The sequence below is a fragment of the Ornithorhynchus anatinus genome, chromosome X1 (assembly GCF_004115215.2).
Source record: "Ornithorhynchus anatinus isolate Pmale09 chromosome X1, mOrnAna1.pri.v4, whole genome shotgun sequence".
Classification (NCBI taxonomy): Eukaryota; Metazoa; Chordata; class Mammalia; order Monotremata; family Ornithorhynchidae; genus Ornithorhynchus; species Ornithorhynchus anatinus.
This window is the reverse complement of record NC_041749.1, coordinates 80088426-80107968: the sequence shown is the minus strand read 5'-3', so window position 1 is coordinate 80107968 and position 19543 is coordinate 80088426. Positions and strand designations below refer to the sequence as shown.

General features: G+C 41.7%; 1 protein-coding gene and 1 long non-coding RNA gene across 3 annotated transcripts in view; one reads left to right on the top strand and one right to left on the bottom strand.

The window, feature by feature from the left end:
• The window catches only part of LOC120638051, a 44645-nt gene extending 26406 nt beyond the window's left edge, over positions 1-18239 (top strand). The window contains exons 2-4 of the long non-coding RNA XR_005659507.1: positions 4559-4615; positions 17320-17349; positions 18023-18239. This is a non-coding gene — a long non-coding RNA (uncharacterized LOC120638051). The remainder of the gene's footprint in view (positions 1-4558; positions 4616-17319; positions 17350-18022) is intronic.
• Positions 12457-19543, bottom strand: part of CBFB (core-binding factor subunit beta) — a 61644-nt gene continuing 54557 nt past the window's right edge. The window contains exon 6 of one of the 2 annotated variants that reach the window (XM_029050646.2): positions 12457-14757. In XM_029050646.2, the coding sequence (XP_028906479.1) occupies positions 14689-14757 (69 nt within the window). In that variant the 3' untranslated portion in view covers positions 12457-14688. The remainder of the gene's footprint in view (positions 14758-19543) is intronic. The other variant, XM_029050648.2, reaches the window with a different exon arrangement.

The window sequence follows — 19543 nt, the reverse complement described above, 5'->3', positions numbered from 1 at the left end:
AACATGAATTCCCAGACTCCCAAACTTCCCTAGATTGTGTAGAAGGAGAGGGACTTCAAACCAAAGCCTCTGGGTGGTTGATCTGGGGACAGCTCCATCTCATCCCATTCTAACCTCCTCCCGAAGGAAGGGGACAAGGTGCAGGAAGGATAGAAAAGAAAGGGCAAGGGCAAGCATAGAAACAGCATGACCTAGTGGATAGAGCAGGGGCCTGAGAGTCAGAAGGACCTGGGTTCCAATCCTGCTTCCCCCACTTGTCTGCTGGGTGACTTTGGAAAAGTCACTGCTTCTCTCTGTGTCAATTCCTTAATCTGTGAAATGGGGATTAAGACTTTGAGCCCTATGTGGGACATGGACCGTGTCCAACCTGATTTGTTTGTACAGTGTGTACAGTGCCTGGTACATAGAAAGTGCTTAACAAACACCATTTAAATAAAAAAACCAAAACACACCATTCTCCCTTTCACGAAACCCTACAACCTCGGCACCATCCTTGACTCCTTGCTTGCCATCAATGCTCATTCATTCAATCGTATTTATTGAGCGCTTACTGTGTGCAGAACACTGTACTAAGCGCTTGGAAAGTACAATTCAGCAACAGAGAGAGATAATCTCTGCCCACACCAGGCTTACAGTCTAGATTCAATCTACAGTCGAATGCTTCCGGTTCTCCATTCACAACATCTCCCAGATCCATCCCTTTCTCTCCACCCAAATAGCTACCACTGTGGCACAAGTTCCTGTCGCATCCACAGCTGGGCTAGTCTATCAGCATCCTCACCCGTCTCCCAACCCCCCGGCCTCTCCTCTCTACAATCTATACCTCACACTGCTGCCCAGATCATTTTCCCCAAGCATCACTTAGTACACAGTTTTCCACTCTTCAAAACCCTCCACTGGCTCTCCATGTCCTTCCCCCTCCTCTGGCGCCAAGGCTCTTCACCAGCTCGCCCCGCTCTCCCTAGCTAATCTCTAGGTAATCTTCTACCTCTCTACCTCATCCTCAATTCGCCAGTCTCAGACCCCTCACTCGTGCTGTTCCCCTAACTGGAAATCCCTCCTTCCCCACATCCCACAGGCCTCCACCCTCCCCATATTCAGAGCCCTCCTGAAAGCCCTCCTCCCTGCAATTAATTCCCAGCATAAGTCATCTAAACCCATCAGCCATCTCTAGCACTTATGCACTTACTTTTATATCCATCCTCAGTTCTATGTAAATCTATTTATTCAATTGTACATGATTTATTTGGACAACTGTTTCAAAATGCTTTTACTTCTGTCTCCCTCCATTAGAGTTCAAGTTCCCTGTGAGCAGGGAATGTGACACTTCCTCATTTTATACTTCCTAAGCGCTCAATACAGTGCACTGCACCCAGAGGATACTCAAAAAATGCATTTAAAAAAATTCATAAAAATGCAAAGATCTTTTTGTTGATTTGCCATGGACATGGTGTAGAATAATCAGCGTGGCTCAGTGGAAAGAGCCCGGGCTTGGGAGCCAGAGGTCATGGGTTTGAATCGCGGCTCTGCCACTCGTCAGCTCTGTGACTGTGAGCAAGTCACTTAACTTCTCTGTGCCTCAGTTACCTCATCTGTAAAATGGGAATTAACTGTGAGCCTCAAGTGGGACAACCTGATTAGCCTGTATCTCCCCCAGCGCTTAGAACAGTGCTCGGCACATAGTAACGCTTAACAAATACCAACATTATTATTATTATTATTATTAATCCACTGAAATGTGAAGAAAAAGACTGTGTACGGTATTTCAGACCTTAGGCTCTCACTGCATTTTACCTGTTAATGACTGCTTAGTAAGAGAACTATGTAGGTGCTTTAATATTGCCAGTATGCTCATTGACCTCACCAAAGAAGGCTGAAAATCCTTTTCAGGTTTTTCCATATTAACTTTTTTTAGTGGAGAAAATACTCTATCCTGTCCACCTTGCATACCTGAGCATCTCTTTCAACGATTTGGACAAGTATTGCTTGGGATAGAGGTTCTGTCATGTACACTTCAGAAATTGGATATAAAATTTGTTCTTATAGTAAGGATGTAAAGGACATCATTATTATAATGAACATTATGGAAAGTCTAGCAAAAGCCAAAAGTATCAATCAGTCACTGGGCATTTTCAGTGTTCCAAAGCACACACCCCTAAATTTTTTCCAATATTAAAGCAAAGTATTGTTAATTCTCAAAATAGTCCAGACTGTGTCCAACCTGATTACCTTGAATCTACCCTAGTGTTTAGTACAGTGCTTGTCACAGAGTAAGTGCTTAACAATACTATTATTATTAGTAGTAGTAACAATAATAGAAATAGAATAGAAATGTGTGCTTGGGCAAGAAGATGCCATACCCCAGAGAGATGTGTTTTGGAAACTACAGTGGTTTTCTTGCACTCCCTTCCCTAGTGTAAAATTACCAGCAGTTATCAGCAGGTGGTAGTAAAGTTTGCTTCTTATTTGTTGAGCACCTACTTTGTACAACACTGATTTAGGAGTTTGTGAAGACAGAAAGAAGAAATGAAGTGAAGACAGTCCCAGCCCACAAGAAGCTACCAGATTAGGTTTAGCACTGGCAGAGACAAACATTAAAGATAAACTACAGCAGCACCTTGATGCCTCTGTCCCTCCTCCCTCCCTAGTCCAGTTAACAGAAAAATCCCAACTTTCTCCATTTTTATTAATTATAATATTCATGATGATTGTGGTATTTGGTAAGTGCTTAATATGTGTCAAACCTTGTGCTAAGTGCTGAGGTAGATACAAATTTATCAGATTGGACATAGTCCCTGTCCTGCATGGAGCTCACAGTGTAAGAGGAAGGGCGAACAGGTTACAAAGGTCACCCTCACTACTTCAACCACCCTCCATTTTAGTGGGGGCAGGATAGGGCTTGAAAAATGCCTCTGGGAGAGGGGACCAAGGCCTCAAACTCCCTAGGGATCTGGTCTCAAGATTAAGACACTGGAGAGGGTTAAATTTCACCTCAGAATATAGACAATTGCATGTCAGCCAAAAAGGTTTAAATGTTGGAAGGAAGAAATGATTCATCCAGAAGTCTGGGTTGTGCCAAATGGTTATGTTGCTGAGCACTTGCTAAGTTGTTCATAAGTACAGTAAAGTGGGTTCAAGTGAAAACAGTGCCAGGCACTACAAACACGAGGTATGACAAGGCAACAAAGGAAAACATTTTTGTGTGCTCAGTATGGGCAATGTGGCCATGATGGGGGGGGGGCCCACATTGGCCTTTTCAGTCATACACTCACTCATAGGTGAACTGCACCGTCAGTGGTCTTCTCCCAATATGGATATGAAGGCCAAAGATATAGCCATTTAATGAGTTCAGTACTTTTTGTCACTTGTCCGGCCTAGGTGGTATTAAAATTACTGAGCACTACTCATTTCATCTGCACTCACCCAAAAGAGAGAAAGCACTTTCAGATTTCAATCACAAAGGCTAGGTGGGCTCCAGAGGGCCGTAGAGCATGGGCTTGACTAATGCAACAGCCTCCTCACTGGTCTCCCTGCCTCCAGTCTCTCCCCTCTCCAGACCATACTCCACTCTGTTGTCCAGCTCATTTTTCAATCAATCAATCAATGAGTGGTATTTATTGGCCTTTCACTATATGCAGAGCAATCAATCAATCCATCAATGGTATTTATTGAGCACTTACTAGGTGCAGAGCACTGTACTAAGCGCTGGGGAGAGCACAATACAATACTAGGAGCTTAAAGACTGGAGGGGGGAGACATTAAAATAAACTACAGACACATGCAAAACATCATTCTGCACACATCTCCCCAATCCTCTAAATCCTCCAATGGTTGTCCGGTCCTCTCCACTTCAAGCAGACCAGTGGCTTTAAAGCACTCACTCAGGTCTTTACCCCCACTACTTACGCATTCTCTTCACCCACTACCCTCAGCTCCTGCTTCAGTCCTCTCAAGCTAGCGTGCTTCTTGTGCCTTATTCTCGTCTCTCTCCCTTCTGCTTCCTATCCCACAGACCACAGATCTCCCATCTTCAAAGTTTTGCTAAGATCACAATTTCCCCCACCAATCAAGAGCCACACCCAATGAGGCACTCTCACAAGGGAAATGGAAGCTGGCATTTCGGGGCCTCAAACGGAGTCCAGATGATTGCAAATCCCCCCATTCGTTGGGTTCGAATGGGGCTGAAAACGTTTCTGCCCCCGTGCTTTGAGGGGATTTTCCAGAGGAAAGTATTTGCTTCCCTCTGTGCAGACACAGCCAGTGGAGGATCAGCTCTTGACATGTCAGGAGCACACAGTCTTGGTTCGAGACTGTTTCTTATACTCTAGGGTTGTCTGATTGATTTGGCAATTAAACGTTCAGACATTCAGCAGAGAAGGCATTGCAATACCCACCAGTCTAACATGTGGATCCCAGGTTGTTTTCCATTCCATTCATGGCACCGGAAGGGTTGTCCGGGAGGGGAAGTGGGAAAAGGGGGTGGGGGTGTGGGAAGGAGGGGTTATTTTTTGATTTCCTGAGTTAATAAGGTGGCAGAGATTTCTTTATTTTTTTCAAGCAAACAGGATGAGTGGACTCCACATGGTGGTTCATGACCAACAGAAAAACTCCAAAGGTATGTTTGTTTTTGAGGCTGATGCCTTTGTATTTGTCATTTTGAAAGGCATTCCAAGTTCTGTATTTACTGAGTGCTTACTGGGTGCAGAGCTGGAAGATGGCAGGGAATAAAGAAAAACTTTCAGATCTGTAGAAGCATGTCCTTAGGAGATGTCCCTCGTTCTCTCCTCTGCTCTGCATCAGGGCCCCTGGAGCATAGGACGAGGGCTGAGCAGGCCTCCGGCATATGTTCCAGGCAGCTAGGAGCAGGGAGCTACGCCAGCAAAAAGAGAGTGTGACACAAAATATTAGGCCCAGGTGGATGGCCGACTTGGTGGGGGGAAGGAAAGGGGAGGAGTCTGATGGTTAAGATGAACCAGATGCTGGAATCATTTGACAACCAAGAAACCCAAAATGATAGCTGCTTTTCCTGGCCCTTTGCCAAACACAACAATTTTGTGACCCTTCTACAAAAGGCGGTTGTCACCCTGGGGCTGCCAGACATCTGTGCTCCAGGGGCTCTGATGCGGAGCAGAGGAGAGAAGGAAGGACATCTCCTAAGAACATGCCTTTGCAGATCTGAAAGAGGACTGGACAACCACTGGAGATTTTCAAGATGTGAAAATGATGTTTTGCATGAGATTATAATTTATTTTAATGTCTGTCTCCCCCCTCCAGTCTTTAAGATCTGCTCTCCCTAGCGCTTAGTACAGTGCTCTGCACCTAGTAAGTGCTCAATAAATACCTCTGATTGATTGAAAAATGAGCTGGACAACAGAGTGGATTATGGCCTGGAGAGGGGAGAGACTGTAGGCAGGGAGACCAGTGAGGAGGCTGTTGCATTAGTCAAGCCCACGCTCTCCTGGGCCTTCTGGAGCCCAGCTAGACTTTGTGTTTGAAATCTGAAAGTGCTTTCTCTCTTTTGGGTGCATGCAGATGAAATGAGCACTGTAGTGTACCCTGGGGAGTGCTCAATAATATTAATACCACCTGGGCCTGTCAAGTGACAAAAAGTTCTGAACTCATTATTCATTCATTCAATCATATTTATTGAGTGCTTACTGTGTGCAGAGCACTGTACTAAGTGCTTGGAACGTACAATTCGGCACCAGAAAGAGACTATTATTTTATTATTAAAATAAATAGAATAATAAATATGTACCTATGTATATGTACAAGTGCTGAGGGGTGGGGAGGTGGGTAGAGCAGAGGGAGGGAGTAGGGGCAATGGGGAGGGGAGGAACAGAGGAAAAGGGGGGGGATCAGTCTGGGAAGGCCTCCTGGAGGGGGTGAACTTTCAGTAGGGCTTTGAAGGGGGGAAGTGTGCTAGTTTGGCTGATGTGAGGAGGGAGGGCATTCTAGGCCAGAGGTAGGACGTGGGCCAGGGGTCGACGGCGGGACAGGCGAAAATGAGCCATCAAGAGGAAGTTAGCGGCAGAGGAGCAGAGTGTATGGGCTGGGCTGTAGAAGGAGAGAAGGGAGATGAGGTAGGAGGGGGCCAGGTGATGGAGAGCTTTGAAGCCAAGCGTGAGGAGTTTTTGCTTCATGCAAAGGTTGATAGGCAACCACTGGAGATTTTTGAGGAGGGGGGATGACATGCCCAGGGTGTTTCTGTAGAAAATTAATCCAGGGAGCAGAGTAAAATATAGACTGAAGTGGACAGAAATGATGGCGAGGAACGCTTATGAGTGCGTGTGTGGCTGAAAAGGCCAATGTGGGCCCCTGAGTCTTGGCCACATCGACCATACTGAGCTCACAAAAAGGTTGTCCCTTGTTGCATTGTCTTACCCCAGGTTTGTAGCGCCTACCACTGTTTTCTGTTGAACCCACTTTACTGTACTTATGAACAACTTAGCAACTGCTCAGTAAGATAACCATTTGGTACAACCCAGACTTCTGAATGAATCATTTATACTTTCCCTCACCAACATTTATACCTTTTTGGCTGACATGCAATTGCCTAAATTCTGAGGTGAAATTTAACCCTCTCTAGTGTCTTAATCTTGAGACTGGGACCCCGTTCCCAGAAGCACTGTCCAAGCTCTATCCCACCCCCACTAAAATGGAGGGGGGTTCAAGCAACGAGAGTGACCTTTGTAACCTCGCTGTAACCACGCTGTAGAGTAGCAGCGTGGCTCACTGGAAAGAGCACGGGCTTTGGAGTCAGAGGTCATGGGTTCGAACCCCGGCTCTACCACTTGTCAGCTGTGTGACTTTGGGCAAGTCACTTAACTTCTCGGTGCCTCAGTTACCTCATCTGTAAAATGGGGATTAAGACTGTGAGCCCCACGTGGGACAACCTGATTCCCCTGTGTCTACCCCAGCGCTTAGAACAGTGCTCGGCACATAGTAAGCGCTTAACAAATACCAACATTATTAACATTATTATTATTAACCTGCTCTCCCTCCCTCTTACACTGTGAGCTCCTTGTGGGACAGGGACTGTGTCCAATCTATTTCACTTGAATCTATCCTAGTGCTTAGCACAAGGTTTGATGCGTAGTGAGCACTTAAATGCCACAATATTGTAATATTGTTATTATTCTAATAAAAATGGAGAAAGTTAGGATTTTTCTGTTAACTGGACTGTGGAGGGGGGAGGGACAGAGGCATCAGGTGCTGCTCTAGTTTATCTTTAATGTTTGTCTCTGCTGGTCCTAAACCTAATCCTGGTGGCTTCTTGTGGGCCGGGACTGTCTTCACATCGTATCTTCTTTCTGTCTTCACAAACTCCTAAATCAGTGCTGAACACAAAATGGGTGCTCAACACATAAGAAATAAACTTTGTTAGCAACTGCTCGTAACTGCAGATAATTTTATGCTAGGGCAGGGAGTTCAAGAGAACCATTGTAGTTTCCAAAACACATCTCTCTGGGGTTTGGTATCCTTTTGCCCATGCACACATTTCTATTCTATTTTTAATATTATTACTACTACTACTAATAATAATTGTGGCATTTATTAAGCACTTACTATGTGCCAGGCACTGTACTAAGCAATAAGGTTAATCAAGTTAATCGGGTTGGACACAGTTCCTGTCCCACAGTCCCTGTTCCACATGGGGCTTATAGTCTAGACTCTTATGATAATTAACACTATTGTGCTTTAATACTGGAAAAAATTTAGGCATGTGTGCTTTGGTACACTGAAAATGCCTAATGACCAATTGATACTTTTGGCTTTTGCTAGACTTCCCATAATGTTCATTATAATAATATCCTTTACATCCTTACTATAAGAACAAATTTTACATCCAATTTCTGAGGTGTACATGACAGAACCTCTATCCCAAGCAATATTTGTCTAAATCATTGAAAGAGATGCTCAGGTATGCAAGGTGGACAGGACAGAGTATCTTCTCCATGGGAAAAAGTTAATATGGAAAAATTTGAAAATGGATTTTCAGCCTTCTTTGGTGAGGTCAACGAGCACACTGGCAATATTAAAGAGCCTACAAAGTTCCGTTATTAAACAGTCATTAACAGGTAAAATGCAGTGAGAGCCTAAGGTCTGAGATACCATACACAGTCTTTTTCTTCACATTTCAGTGGATTATTCTACACCATGTTCATAGCAAATCAACAAAAAGATCTTTGCATTTTTATGAATTTTTTAAAAGCATTTTTTCAGCATCCCCAGGGTGCAATGCACTGTACTGAGCGCTTGGGAAGTATAAAATGAGGAAGTGTCACATTCCCTGCTCACAGGGAACTTGAACTCTAATAGAGAGAGACAGAAGTAAAAGCATTTGCAAACAGTTGTCCAGATAAATCATGTACAATTGAATAGATTTACATAGAACTGAGGATGGATATAAAAGTAAGTGCATAAGTGTTAGAGATGGTTGATGGGTTTAGATGACTTATGCTGGGAATTAATTGCAGGGAGGAGGGCTTTCAGGAGGGCTCGCAATACGGGGAGGGCGGAGGCCTGTGGGATGTGGGGAAGGAGGGATTTCCAGTTAGGGGAACAGCACGAGTGAGGGGTCTGAGACTGGCGAGTTGAGAGTGAGGTAGAGAGGTAGAAGATTACCTAGAGATTGACTAGGGAAAGCGGGGCAAGCTGGTGAAGAGCTTGGCACCAGAGGAGCGGGAAGAATATGGGGAGCCAGTGGAGGGTTTTGAAGAGTGGAAAACTGTGTATTAAGTGATGCTTTGGGAAGATGATCTGGGCAGCAGTGTGAGGTATAGATTGTAGAGAGGAGAGGCCAGGGGGTTGGGAGACCAGTGAGGATGCTGATAGACTAGCCCAGCTGTGGATGTGACAGGAGCTTGTGCCACAGTGGTAGCTATTTGGGTGGAGAGAAAGGGATGGATCTGGGAGATGTGAATGGAGAACCGGAAGCATTCGACTGTAGATTGAATATGAGAGTTGACTACGAACAAGGAATCAAGGATGGTGCCAAGGTTGTAGGGCTTTGTGAAAGGGAGAATGGTGGGTTGTTTTTTATTTTTTTCAATGGTATTTGTTAAGCACTCTCTATGTACCAGGCACTATATTAAGTGCTGGGGTAGATACAAACAAACCAGGTTGGACACAGTCCATGTCCCACTGTGTGCAGACCACTGTACTAAACGCTTGGAAAGTACAATTCAGCAACAAAGAGAGACAATCCCTGCCCCCAGTGGACTCACAGTCTAGACATTCTGAGTTTTGGGAGATATGGGAGTCATTCCCATAAGTGGTAGCTGGAGCCATGTGAGCCAATGAGTTTGAGAGTATGGGCATAAAGCAAGAATGCAGGACCCAGAACAGAGCTTTAAGGGACACCCTACAGTAAAGGGATGAGAGGCAGAAGAGCTGTTAGAAGAACAAAACTGGGGAGCGGTCCGGCAGATGGGAAGAGAACTATATTATAGTACCTTGTCAGCAAACCGAGGCCTGAAACTGGTTCAAGGTGGAGGGAATGGGCTTCGGTGTCAAAGGCAGCCAAGAGGTCAAGGGGGATTACGACAGACATCGGCCTTGGCTCTAAGGAGGTCATTGGTGATTTAAGAGAGTGCAGCCTCAGTCAAGTGAGGGGATTGGAAGCCTGATTGTTGTGGTCAAGAGGAAAGTTGGTGGAAAGTGAAAGCAGTGGGTTGAAAATGACCCATTCCAGGAGGTTGGATAGAAATAGGAGCAGAGAAGTGGGACAATAACTGGAGAGAACTGTGGGATCGAGGGGTTCTTTTAATTATGGAGACGTGGGCACGTTTGAAGGTACAAGAGATGGAACCTACATTGAGAAGTTGGAAAAAGCAGGGAGGGCTGAGAGAAGTGTGGGCGCAAGTCCTTTTAGGTGGTGAGAAGGGCCAGCGAGAGGGGGTGGATTTATAGAAGGTGGGAGACTGCCTCGTGAGAAACAGCAGGGAAGCAAAAGAAAGATGAGCCCCTGCTAGTTGAGGAAGTAATGGAGAAACTTGAGGAAGTTCTTGCCTGGTTTCAGTTTTGCCAACAAACTAGTTGGCAAAGACGTCAGAGAGGGAGAACGTGGGGGCACTGGGTACTTCAGGAGGGAGTTAAAAGTTTGGAAAAGTTGATGGGGTTTGTGAGCATGGGATTCCACGAAGGAGCTGAGTGAACTTGTCATAGCATGTTGGGCTGGTAGTTGTCCAGCTGTAGTTTGTGCAGGAGCAGGGGAAGTGGATTGTGGGGGTGCCCCAGGGCCAGGGGTTGCTGGTGCGAGAGTAATGAGGGGAGGCAAGGGAGTCCAGGCTGGTGGAGAGGGCAGAGTTGAGGGCATGCATTTGGACATCAAGGGAGAGGATGGGCAGGAAATCCAGAAGAGGTGTGATAACCTGGGATAGGTGATGGTGGTGAGGAGTCAGCGAGGCAGGAACAGGTCGAGGACGAAAGGGTGTTTACCCACGGTGGACTGAGGCTTCCTCAGACCATAATGGAATGAACGGTGGGAGGGGAAGTTCCAGGTGGGGAGAACAGAAGGCGGAGTCACAAAGTGAGGTGTTTTGGGGTGGTGGTGGTGGTGATGGGAGGGAAGAACAGGGATGCTGAGAAAGGAGGGGCTGGAGGGAGAGAGTATGGGGTGGGGTGGAACAGACATCCAATACGGGATCCTTCTTTCCTTTAGCAGTTCAGCTGCCAACTGCTGCAACCTCCTGTAGAGGGTACATTTGTGAATGTGAAAATTCCCATTTTATGATCTAGCCAAGAAGAAAACAACACTCCCTTCAGTATATTACTACTTTTGTAAATTCTCTTTTATCAAATTCCTTCAGTTTCCTTTATAGTACCTGGACCAGTTTCCAGATTACACCTCTACGAGCATTTAGTATTGTGACTTGGGACAGAATTTGGATGATTATCTCCTGGTTTAAAAATCCATAAACCTGCCAAGAATTAGACATGCTTACGAAGAGAGAGCAACAGTATGTTCAAAATATCTAATGGCCTTTTCCACTTTGGATACTATCTGCTAAATAGTTTACAATGTAGAATGAAATTGGTTGTAATGTGCTACACAAATGGAAAGAAGAATATTAAGCAGCCTACATTACTGCTTATAAAACAGAAGCCTTGTTTTAGCACAAATCACCACTCAGTTATCAAGAACAGCAGTACAGAACTCTCAATTGCAGACATTAAAAAAAATCAATGGAGGTAAAAATGGCCATTTTGAAAACTGGGCTAACATTGATTTGCTAACCTGAAAAATCAGGAGATATTTATTAGTATTAGATATAAATATTCAAGGTATGGGTCATTCCCATAAAAAGATAGGGTTAATATTCTTTTTCAAGTAATAAAATAAAATTAATAAAAATTGCTGGGGTGGAGAGAAGGATGTATACAAGATTTTTATGAAAACACTATTTGAAAAGAGCCACACCATATTAGTACAAACATGATTAGGTGGAAGGAATGACTTCATAACAATGGGGAATTAAAATCTTGATGCTAGATTTGCTTTGTTGTACTGCGTCCTCAAATTTGAAGTACACCTTTCAACAATGCCCTTCCTTATAACTTGTTATGCTAATTCAAGGCCAAGAGTGCACTTGCAGAGTGCCAAATCTGCATCTGATCATCTATAGAATTTTAACTCAAACACTCCGTGATATACTTTTAGTGGTCATCTTATTCTGAGATGCCATCCTGTGAATACTTACATTTCTTTTTTTACCTGCTTTGTAAAGTCAGTAAAAACTTTAATTGGTGACCTCAATGCTAAAAGCAGGGAGATTAAATTGGCAATGTGGTCCCCTATAAAAGAAGTGATGAGTCAAAATGGGGCAAACTGCAATTTGGGGGATAAAAATGATCATAGGATGTATATGCCTGTGCTGTAAGGTTTCACTTTAATCTCTATCCTTAATCAGATGTAATTTTTCTTCTTCTTTTGGCGGCATGTCATTTTATTAGGGTTATCTGTAATATTTATGCAAGGTTATTTATTATTATCTATAATATATCAATATTATTTGTAATATTTATGCAAGGTCATTTATTATTTGTAATATTATATTAATAATATTCAGAGAATAGGCTGTTTTACTACTAGCAGATGGCCACTAGATGCCACTGTTGCTCAAATAACAGAATATTCTAGCTGTATAACTTAAAAATGCAGCAGTGAAAAGATCTTACCCTGCCGAGTCGTTTCTGACCCATTGCGACTCCATGAACATATTCATTCATTCGTTCGTATTTATTGAGCGCTTACTGTGTGCAGAGCACTGTACTAAGCACGTCTCTCTCCCAGCACGTCCCACCTCCACCTGCAATCGTTCTGGTAACACATCCATAGTGAAAAGGTAACACACTTGACACAGCAGTGTCAGATATTTGTCATTACTAAATGCCCCAAACCTAGCGATTGGTAGAAGCTGCCCAGTTTTTGGAAATAAGGAGTTAGACACATTTTCACTACATAGAAGTTTATTGTGAAAGTAAATTAAACATACAACAATAGATATGACTAAAGGTGGCAGAAGCAATCCGGTAGCTTAAGGCAACTTCTAATGGAGATGACTTCAAGAAAGATGATGCAACTTCTGCTTAAATAGAGATTTAAAAATACCAAATTGCATCAATAACTTAAAAACAAGTATTTTTTTTAAAGTCTGCACTAACTAGCAGAGAATAAGGGCTCATGATCTTAATGCCAGCATTAAGATCTATAGTAAGCAGCATAGTGCTAACTGATGATAGGAAAAATTTATTTATTTACAGAAAGATGTCAATGTCAAGATCTGATAGCATCATTTTCTGTCTATGGTGGACTGAAACCCCTAGCTGAAACTGCTACGGAAAAATGTTTAAATCATCCTTACATTATTCCATTGAAAAACAGGTACAGAAGCCAAAATCAATGGGGGTCTGGCATCACATGTGCCTGAGTCCAAGATGGTAAGAAATCAGGGTGCTAGAAAGGTGATTTCCTTAGGGAAAGCAAGAAAAGGCATATGCGTGTGTGTGTGTGTGTGTGAGTCACTCGATGCAAAATAATCACCAAGTTAAAAATAATTTATTCACCAGTATTTAATTTTTAGAAAAGATCAGTATGATCTTTTTTCACATGTCTTTATTAATGGCCTTATTAATCAACATACTGCTCACCATACTTGACTTTAAAATGCAAGGCGCCATTCTGTCCCGAGATATAGTAAGTACATTATCCATCCATGGCTTCTAAGATCTCCATGCATCAAAAGTCACTCCTTTCCCACCAAGTACAGTGTGCACAATATTACTGGAATTACCAAAAATCACTTTAGCAAATGTACTTAACTGACCAGGAATTGGCCATTTACCCTTGAAACAAGTAGTTCACCCTTACATTTAAGAGGATTAAATACATATTTTGCAAAATCAGGAATGTAGTAGCAATTAATGCAATGGTGTGAAAATTATCAGTAAAGAGGTACCAACTGACATGGTACTTTTTCCAGTTTTGTTTTAAAAAAAGATAACGTGGTAATAGGCCTATTTAAAAAAATATTATTACACAAATTTATCCCAAAAGGTTTCTCTCCCTAATCCTGTTGGAAATGCCATATACATATATAACTGTGATTTTTTTTTGCAGAACATGTAATAGAACAAAATGCATCCTATGCCCAGGATGAACATTTCCTGCATATGTCTGTCCTTTCATCATCCAGCATATTTTTTTTTTTTTACAAAAAGCATGTAATATAAAATACACACAAAGCAGCTATCTTAAACAAGATGTTTAATACAATATCACCTTTGTAGCTGATTCATCACTGTCTCCGGTTTAAAATGCTGTTAAATCCAAACGTGAAGAAGCTACAGTATCCTTTTTCTAAATGACTTTAAAAATCCCTGAATAAAACAGAAGCCAGTCCGTGACTTCTTTTGAGTTTCAGCAGAATATTATTTATGGAGTAAGCCACCACCCGAACTCATTTACTACAGAACAGAATCTAAAACAGACCCTGGGCCAGAATGCAGCATACATCAGATTTAACAAACATTTTATATTTTAAAAATATGGAACCAATTGTTAGCATTTAAGGGATACTGCAACTTTAACAGCTGTAAACAAACATGTTAAAAAGTTGAGGCAGACAGTTCTGTGCTACTAGGCTTAGCTTGTAAATAATGCAAAAATGTCAGCAGTTTTAAAAATGCTTTGCATTTAGAAAACATAAAATAAATGGTAAAAAATATAAGAATGCATATCTAAAATGAAGCAGGAGCATGACAACCAAATTTCTAGAAGTCCATAAAAATGAAAGCTATTAGCAGGAAAAAAAATAACCCTATTTAATCTGCAATTTCTTGACCTACTTTTAAGTGACATCAATTTTTTAATTACAATTGAGTGAACAAATGACTTTACAATCAGATACGTTCTCATTTCACTAAAATAATGCCAACAAAAAATAAGCTCGAATAGAAAAACAAAATTTCAACTACTGGCTACATGCTTAAAATGAGAAATGCAGGTATTGTAAGACGAACATAGTGCAAACCATGGCAGTTCCGAATGGATTGGCTGTGACTGCCCCAGGTCAAGAAACAGACACCCAGCTATCACAGTTTCTGGTCTTTTATTCAATTATCCTTGCCAAGAAGAAGCAATGCCTATGCGCAGACCCATGGCACAGCTGCTGCTGCTGCTAATTAACGAAGTTTGAGGTCATCACCGCTGCCTAAATTGGAACCAGGACTAGGGTCTTGCTGTCTTCTTGCCTACAACGAGAATGATCATAATTTGGTTTGGAAATGTGAATTAGAAATCAGAAGTGCACACACTTGAACTACAAAGCAAATCGCTAGCGTAAAGGTTTATGAGTTTTCACCCAAGTTTCACCTTATTTGCTTATTAGGTAGGCATCAAATTAAAAATCCTGAACACCAAAGCAAAACCCCATTGTAGCAGAGAACAATACACTTCCAAACCATCAGTAACAAATATTGATTCTATTATCTTCAGAACAGAAGACAGAGAATTCACACCTGGAATGCAAGATCAAGTTTCAGAAGGCCTCTTTTCTGACTTAGTCAAGCTGATGAAGAAAACAGCTAATCCCCCAAAGGCATCACCAGCTAAACTTTGTCAAGAATAAGTCAGGCACTTATAATGAATGACTAATTACAGGGAGAAATATCGCACTTCATTTTGGCTAACGAGAGGATTTATGGAATATTGTGTAAATCCATTTCAATTTCTTGCTGTTACAATGTGTAATATAGCAGCAATGACAGCACATGAAAAATAGCCACAATCTGAATATGCTGAAATTCAGAAATTCCATGTGCAGAAAAAATAGTGATCTTCACAAACATTAAAAATTGCAAGACCTTCAGACAAGGTCTTGTGCTAATGATGAGTAAGCTGGTACATCTTTAAGTTAGGATGGTTTTCTCTGGTTTTTTTGGGGGGGTGGTGGCAGAGAAAGAGAGAGAGGAATTTTGGGGCAGGGAAAGAGAAAATAGAGAGAGATACACAATCAGACCTAGACCTGTTGACTTCCAAATACGAGGCTGATTGAAACCAAAGACTGAGAGGGTACTAGTGAGGTTAGAGGAAGGGAGCGGCTCAGAACAAGCTATTTCATGTCAGGGTGGTTCTGTGAAAAATCTCCATTCACTTAACTTCTAATTGAGGTGACTGCTTTCCTATTCTGAGTGTTCACATTATTGAACATGGTCACTACTTCGGGGTCCCTCCATTTATATAACTCCTATCTGCCAAAAGTCTTAAAAAAAAGCAAAAAAGCACCTGGGTGTAACCAATCTCAAATGAATAACTTGAGTAAACTGTAAAAATTGTTAGGATTAAAAAAAGGAAATCATGTAATTCCACGAATCTACATCATAAAATGATTTTTCTTGAAGGTTTAAAATTGGTTTGAAGACATATATCAGATACTCTTCCTTTGACATTTATTATGTATGCATGACACTTTTTAGGCACCACATTAGTGGAACACTTCTGAAGACTATCAGAAATGCCTATTTTCATTTTATTTTACTGCATTTATTTTGATAGTAGGACGACTTTGCTTACTTTCCAAGGATTGAAGCCAGTTTTAGTAAACTAAAACTGTTCTTTAAAAATTATTTAGGGTCTCAGAGCATTTTTTTAGTAGTAACATTCACATTTGCATAGTTTCCCTATGATCTATTTCTACTAGCTTATAGTCATATTTTCTACTAGATGACTCTGAAATGGAACATCCACAACCATTTATATCTCACATTGGATTTTTTTTTAAATCTGTGTTTCTGTAAGTAAGACCTGATAAATTGAACATTCTGATAGTTGGTTACTTTTACTCAAACTCGCCGACTTAAAGGAGTTTTGCTGTATTAGAATGACAAAATGAATGAGAAGCAGTGTGGTCTAGTGGGTAGAGCATGGGCCTGGAAGTCAGAAGGACCTGGGTTCTAATCCCAGCTCTGCCACTTGTCTGCTGTATGACCCTGGGCTAGTCACTTCACTTCTTTGTTCTTCAATTTCCTCCTTTATAAATTGGGGATTAAGACTGTAAGCCCCATGTGGGACATGGGACTGTGTCCCACCTGATTATCTTGTATCTACCCCAGCGCTTAGTACCAGTGCCTGGCACATACCATTTAAAAAAATGAACTCTCTAAAGAATAGTAAAAGAAGTTCTTATGGAATAAATTACTACTATAAACAGAAGATTAGCTAAAATGAGTTTTAAAAGGGAGATAACTATATTTTTGGGATAGGGTTTATAGAGTCCTGCCCTAGACAGTAGATTCAAAAGCTAGATTGGGTTTGGCCCACCATTTGTTGCTGTACTTAACCATTTTCCTTCATAACTCTTTTTTTTTTTTGCCCATCACATTCTCCCCTTCCCTTGTACTCCCATTGATTTCACAAAAGTCACTTCATCTCTGGGCCTCAGTTTCTTCATCTGTAAAATGGGGCTCAACATGCCTCCTTTGTCCCACAGAGAGCATTGTGAAAATGAACTAGGTACAAAGTGAGAGGGGCTCTTCAGAAAGAGCACTAAACACACATAACCTACCACCATCCAGGTGAAATACCACATGCTGCTTAGCTGTTCCATGTATATTTTTGTCTATATTATATAATTTATCATTCAGCCTCTTCAAAGGTCATTAATACTGCTCCCACTAAAAAGTGCAGAATATTGAAAGTAGAACCCCCAAAAGAAAGTTCCACATCCTCACTTAGTCACTGTACAGATGAGCCTTCTGAGATCACAACTATTTGAGTTTATTTATACAATTCATATATTTGTTTTTGTTTAACAGGTTATGATTGATATGAACCACATTCACCAGGTTAGTTATATAACTTTAGGAAGTAAGCATTTTGGAAGCTATACTCATTATTTCAGGTATCCAGAAGCTCCCATTAAATCATTATTTATCACATTTGCCCAGACAAAATAATAAATTTCAACTTCATGAAGTTTCAGATGTACAGTTTTATAAAATCCAACACCAACTTTTCTGATCTGTGCAAACCATCTGCAACAATTCTTTAGCAGACTGTGCAATTTGGTGAATGTACAAATATTCTGATTTAACTGATCAGATTAACATTACACTGGCTGGTCAGAGGTCTAAAAGTGCTATGGAATGCATATATATCAGAAAAACAATTTATGTTCTGGACCAAATCAATGCTGACTGTAGTATAGGACAGATCAATTTTGCAAAATCAGGGAACACTAATATAAGCATCTTGTTTCAGTCAATGAAGGTTAGAAAGGGGCTGAGCAATGAAGAAATACTGACTGAAAAAAGTCAATACTAATTATATATTTATAACATCACTACCAGCCTACCAATAGTACTTTTGTGAAAGACAATAATTTTTATAAATGTAAAGTGTTATATTTTACAGTTGGAATATTAAATTATAGTTAAAGTACTGAGCTAAAGAATGTGTTTGGTCAAATGTGTAGGGGTTTTTTTCTGGCTGTTTATCTTAGATTACATTTTCTTTTAGGAAGGAGAGTACAGAAAGAAGGCAAGAAATATAATGAAAAGAGGAGGCTGTAGCAAAAACAAAGCAGCAAAAATGTGGAAGGTGCCAATAAAGATGAAAGAAGGGGAGGAAGAGTAATAGGGGTGGGGGTAAGGGAAGAGGGGCAACAAGCAATATCTGTCACTGTTTCTCTGGCCACCAAGCAGTCAATGGAATAAAAGCATATATGGTGTCACAGTTCCTATTACTACCATATCTATTTGTGCCCTTTGTTTTCAGTTTAAACCAATTTTTGCTGAAAATGTTTGGATTTTTCAGATATGATCAAGTTCTTTCTGACAAAATTTTCCCCTAGTAAAGGAAAAACAACAACCCAAAAATACTTTTTGAAAGATCCAAGATATTTGGGTAAAAATGCTGGGGGTGCCGGAATCTGCAATGCCCCCTGAGCTCCAAGGACCAGGGGCAATTAGAGGCTCGCCTGCTGCTTCCAGTAGTTCGACTCTACTGAGTTTCAAGTGGTGCCCCTAAACCAAAAGGAAACTTGGAAGCAGTGCTGTGGGAGAGTTCAGGAGAGGGCTGGAAGGTACTCAGTTGGGCTTCATGACTCTTTGAAGCTCCAGACTCTTTAAAGCTCCAGAACTCTTTTACCTCTGGGTTGGCAGTACCGCATGAAGCCCCAAGACGTGTACTATGGGAAACAGTAGGCAAGCTGTGGGGATTCCAGAGTGGAGAGACCACTTCTCCTGATGTCTCCCTCCGAAAGGGGACTTGCTTCTGAGTAAATAAGCAGGAGTATGCTAGAGTGGGGTTTGGTTTTGTTTTTAAATGATTCAGCACTTATTATGTGCCAGGCACTGTACTAAAGCATTGGGGTAGATGCAAGATAATCAGGTTGGACATAATCCAGGTCCCACAGGGGGCTCATAGTCTTAATCCCCATTTTACAGAGGAGGTAACTGAGGCACAGAGAAGTTAAGTGACTTGCCCAAAGTCACACAGCAGACAAGTGCTGGGATTAGAACCCTCTCAGGTCCTTCTGACTCCCAGGGCCTTGCTCAATCCACTAGGCCATACTGTCTCTCATTCTTCTGATTTCTTCTGAGAGCTGTAAAACCCTGCCTTTCATTCCTTGTAGGGGTTTCCTGGTGCCCTTCATGTGCTTAAAGGATGTAGATGGAGAAGATAAGTAGAAAGCAGAGCATATGTAAAATTCAACACTGTGGCCTGGTGTAACTCCCTCCAGCCAGCTATCATCTTCAAAGCTGTTTTAGTTCCTTATCTTTCCAGGTCCCCGAATGGCTTCCTCCTCTGCCTGCCCAGCATCTTCAAAGCTGTCTTAGTTCCTTATCTTTCCAGGTCCCCGAATGGCTTCCTCCTCTGCCTGCCCACCGCTGTAGGCAGCCCTGGGGAGTTACATCCTTATAAACATGTTCCTTATATATTTTTCATAAAATGTCAGCAGTAAACTGAACTTTGCTGGAAGTTAAAAATAAATGGAGATGAATTTTTTCCCCTTGGAATATGCAGAATCTCAGGGTT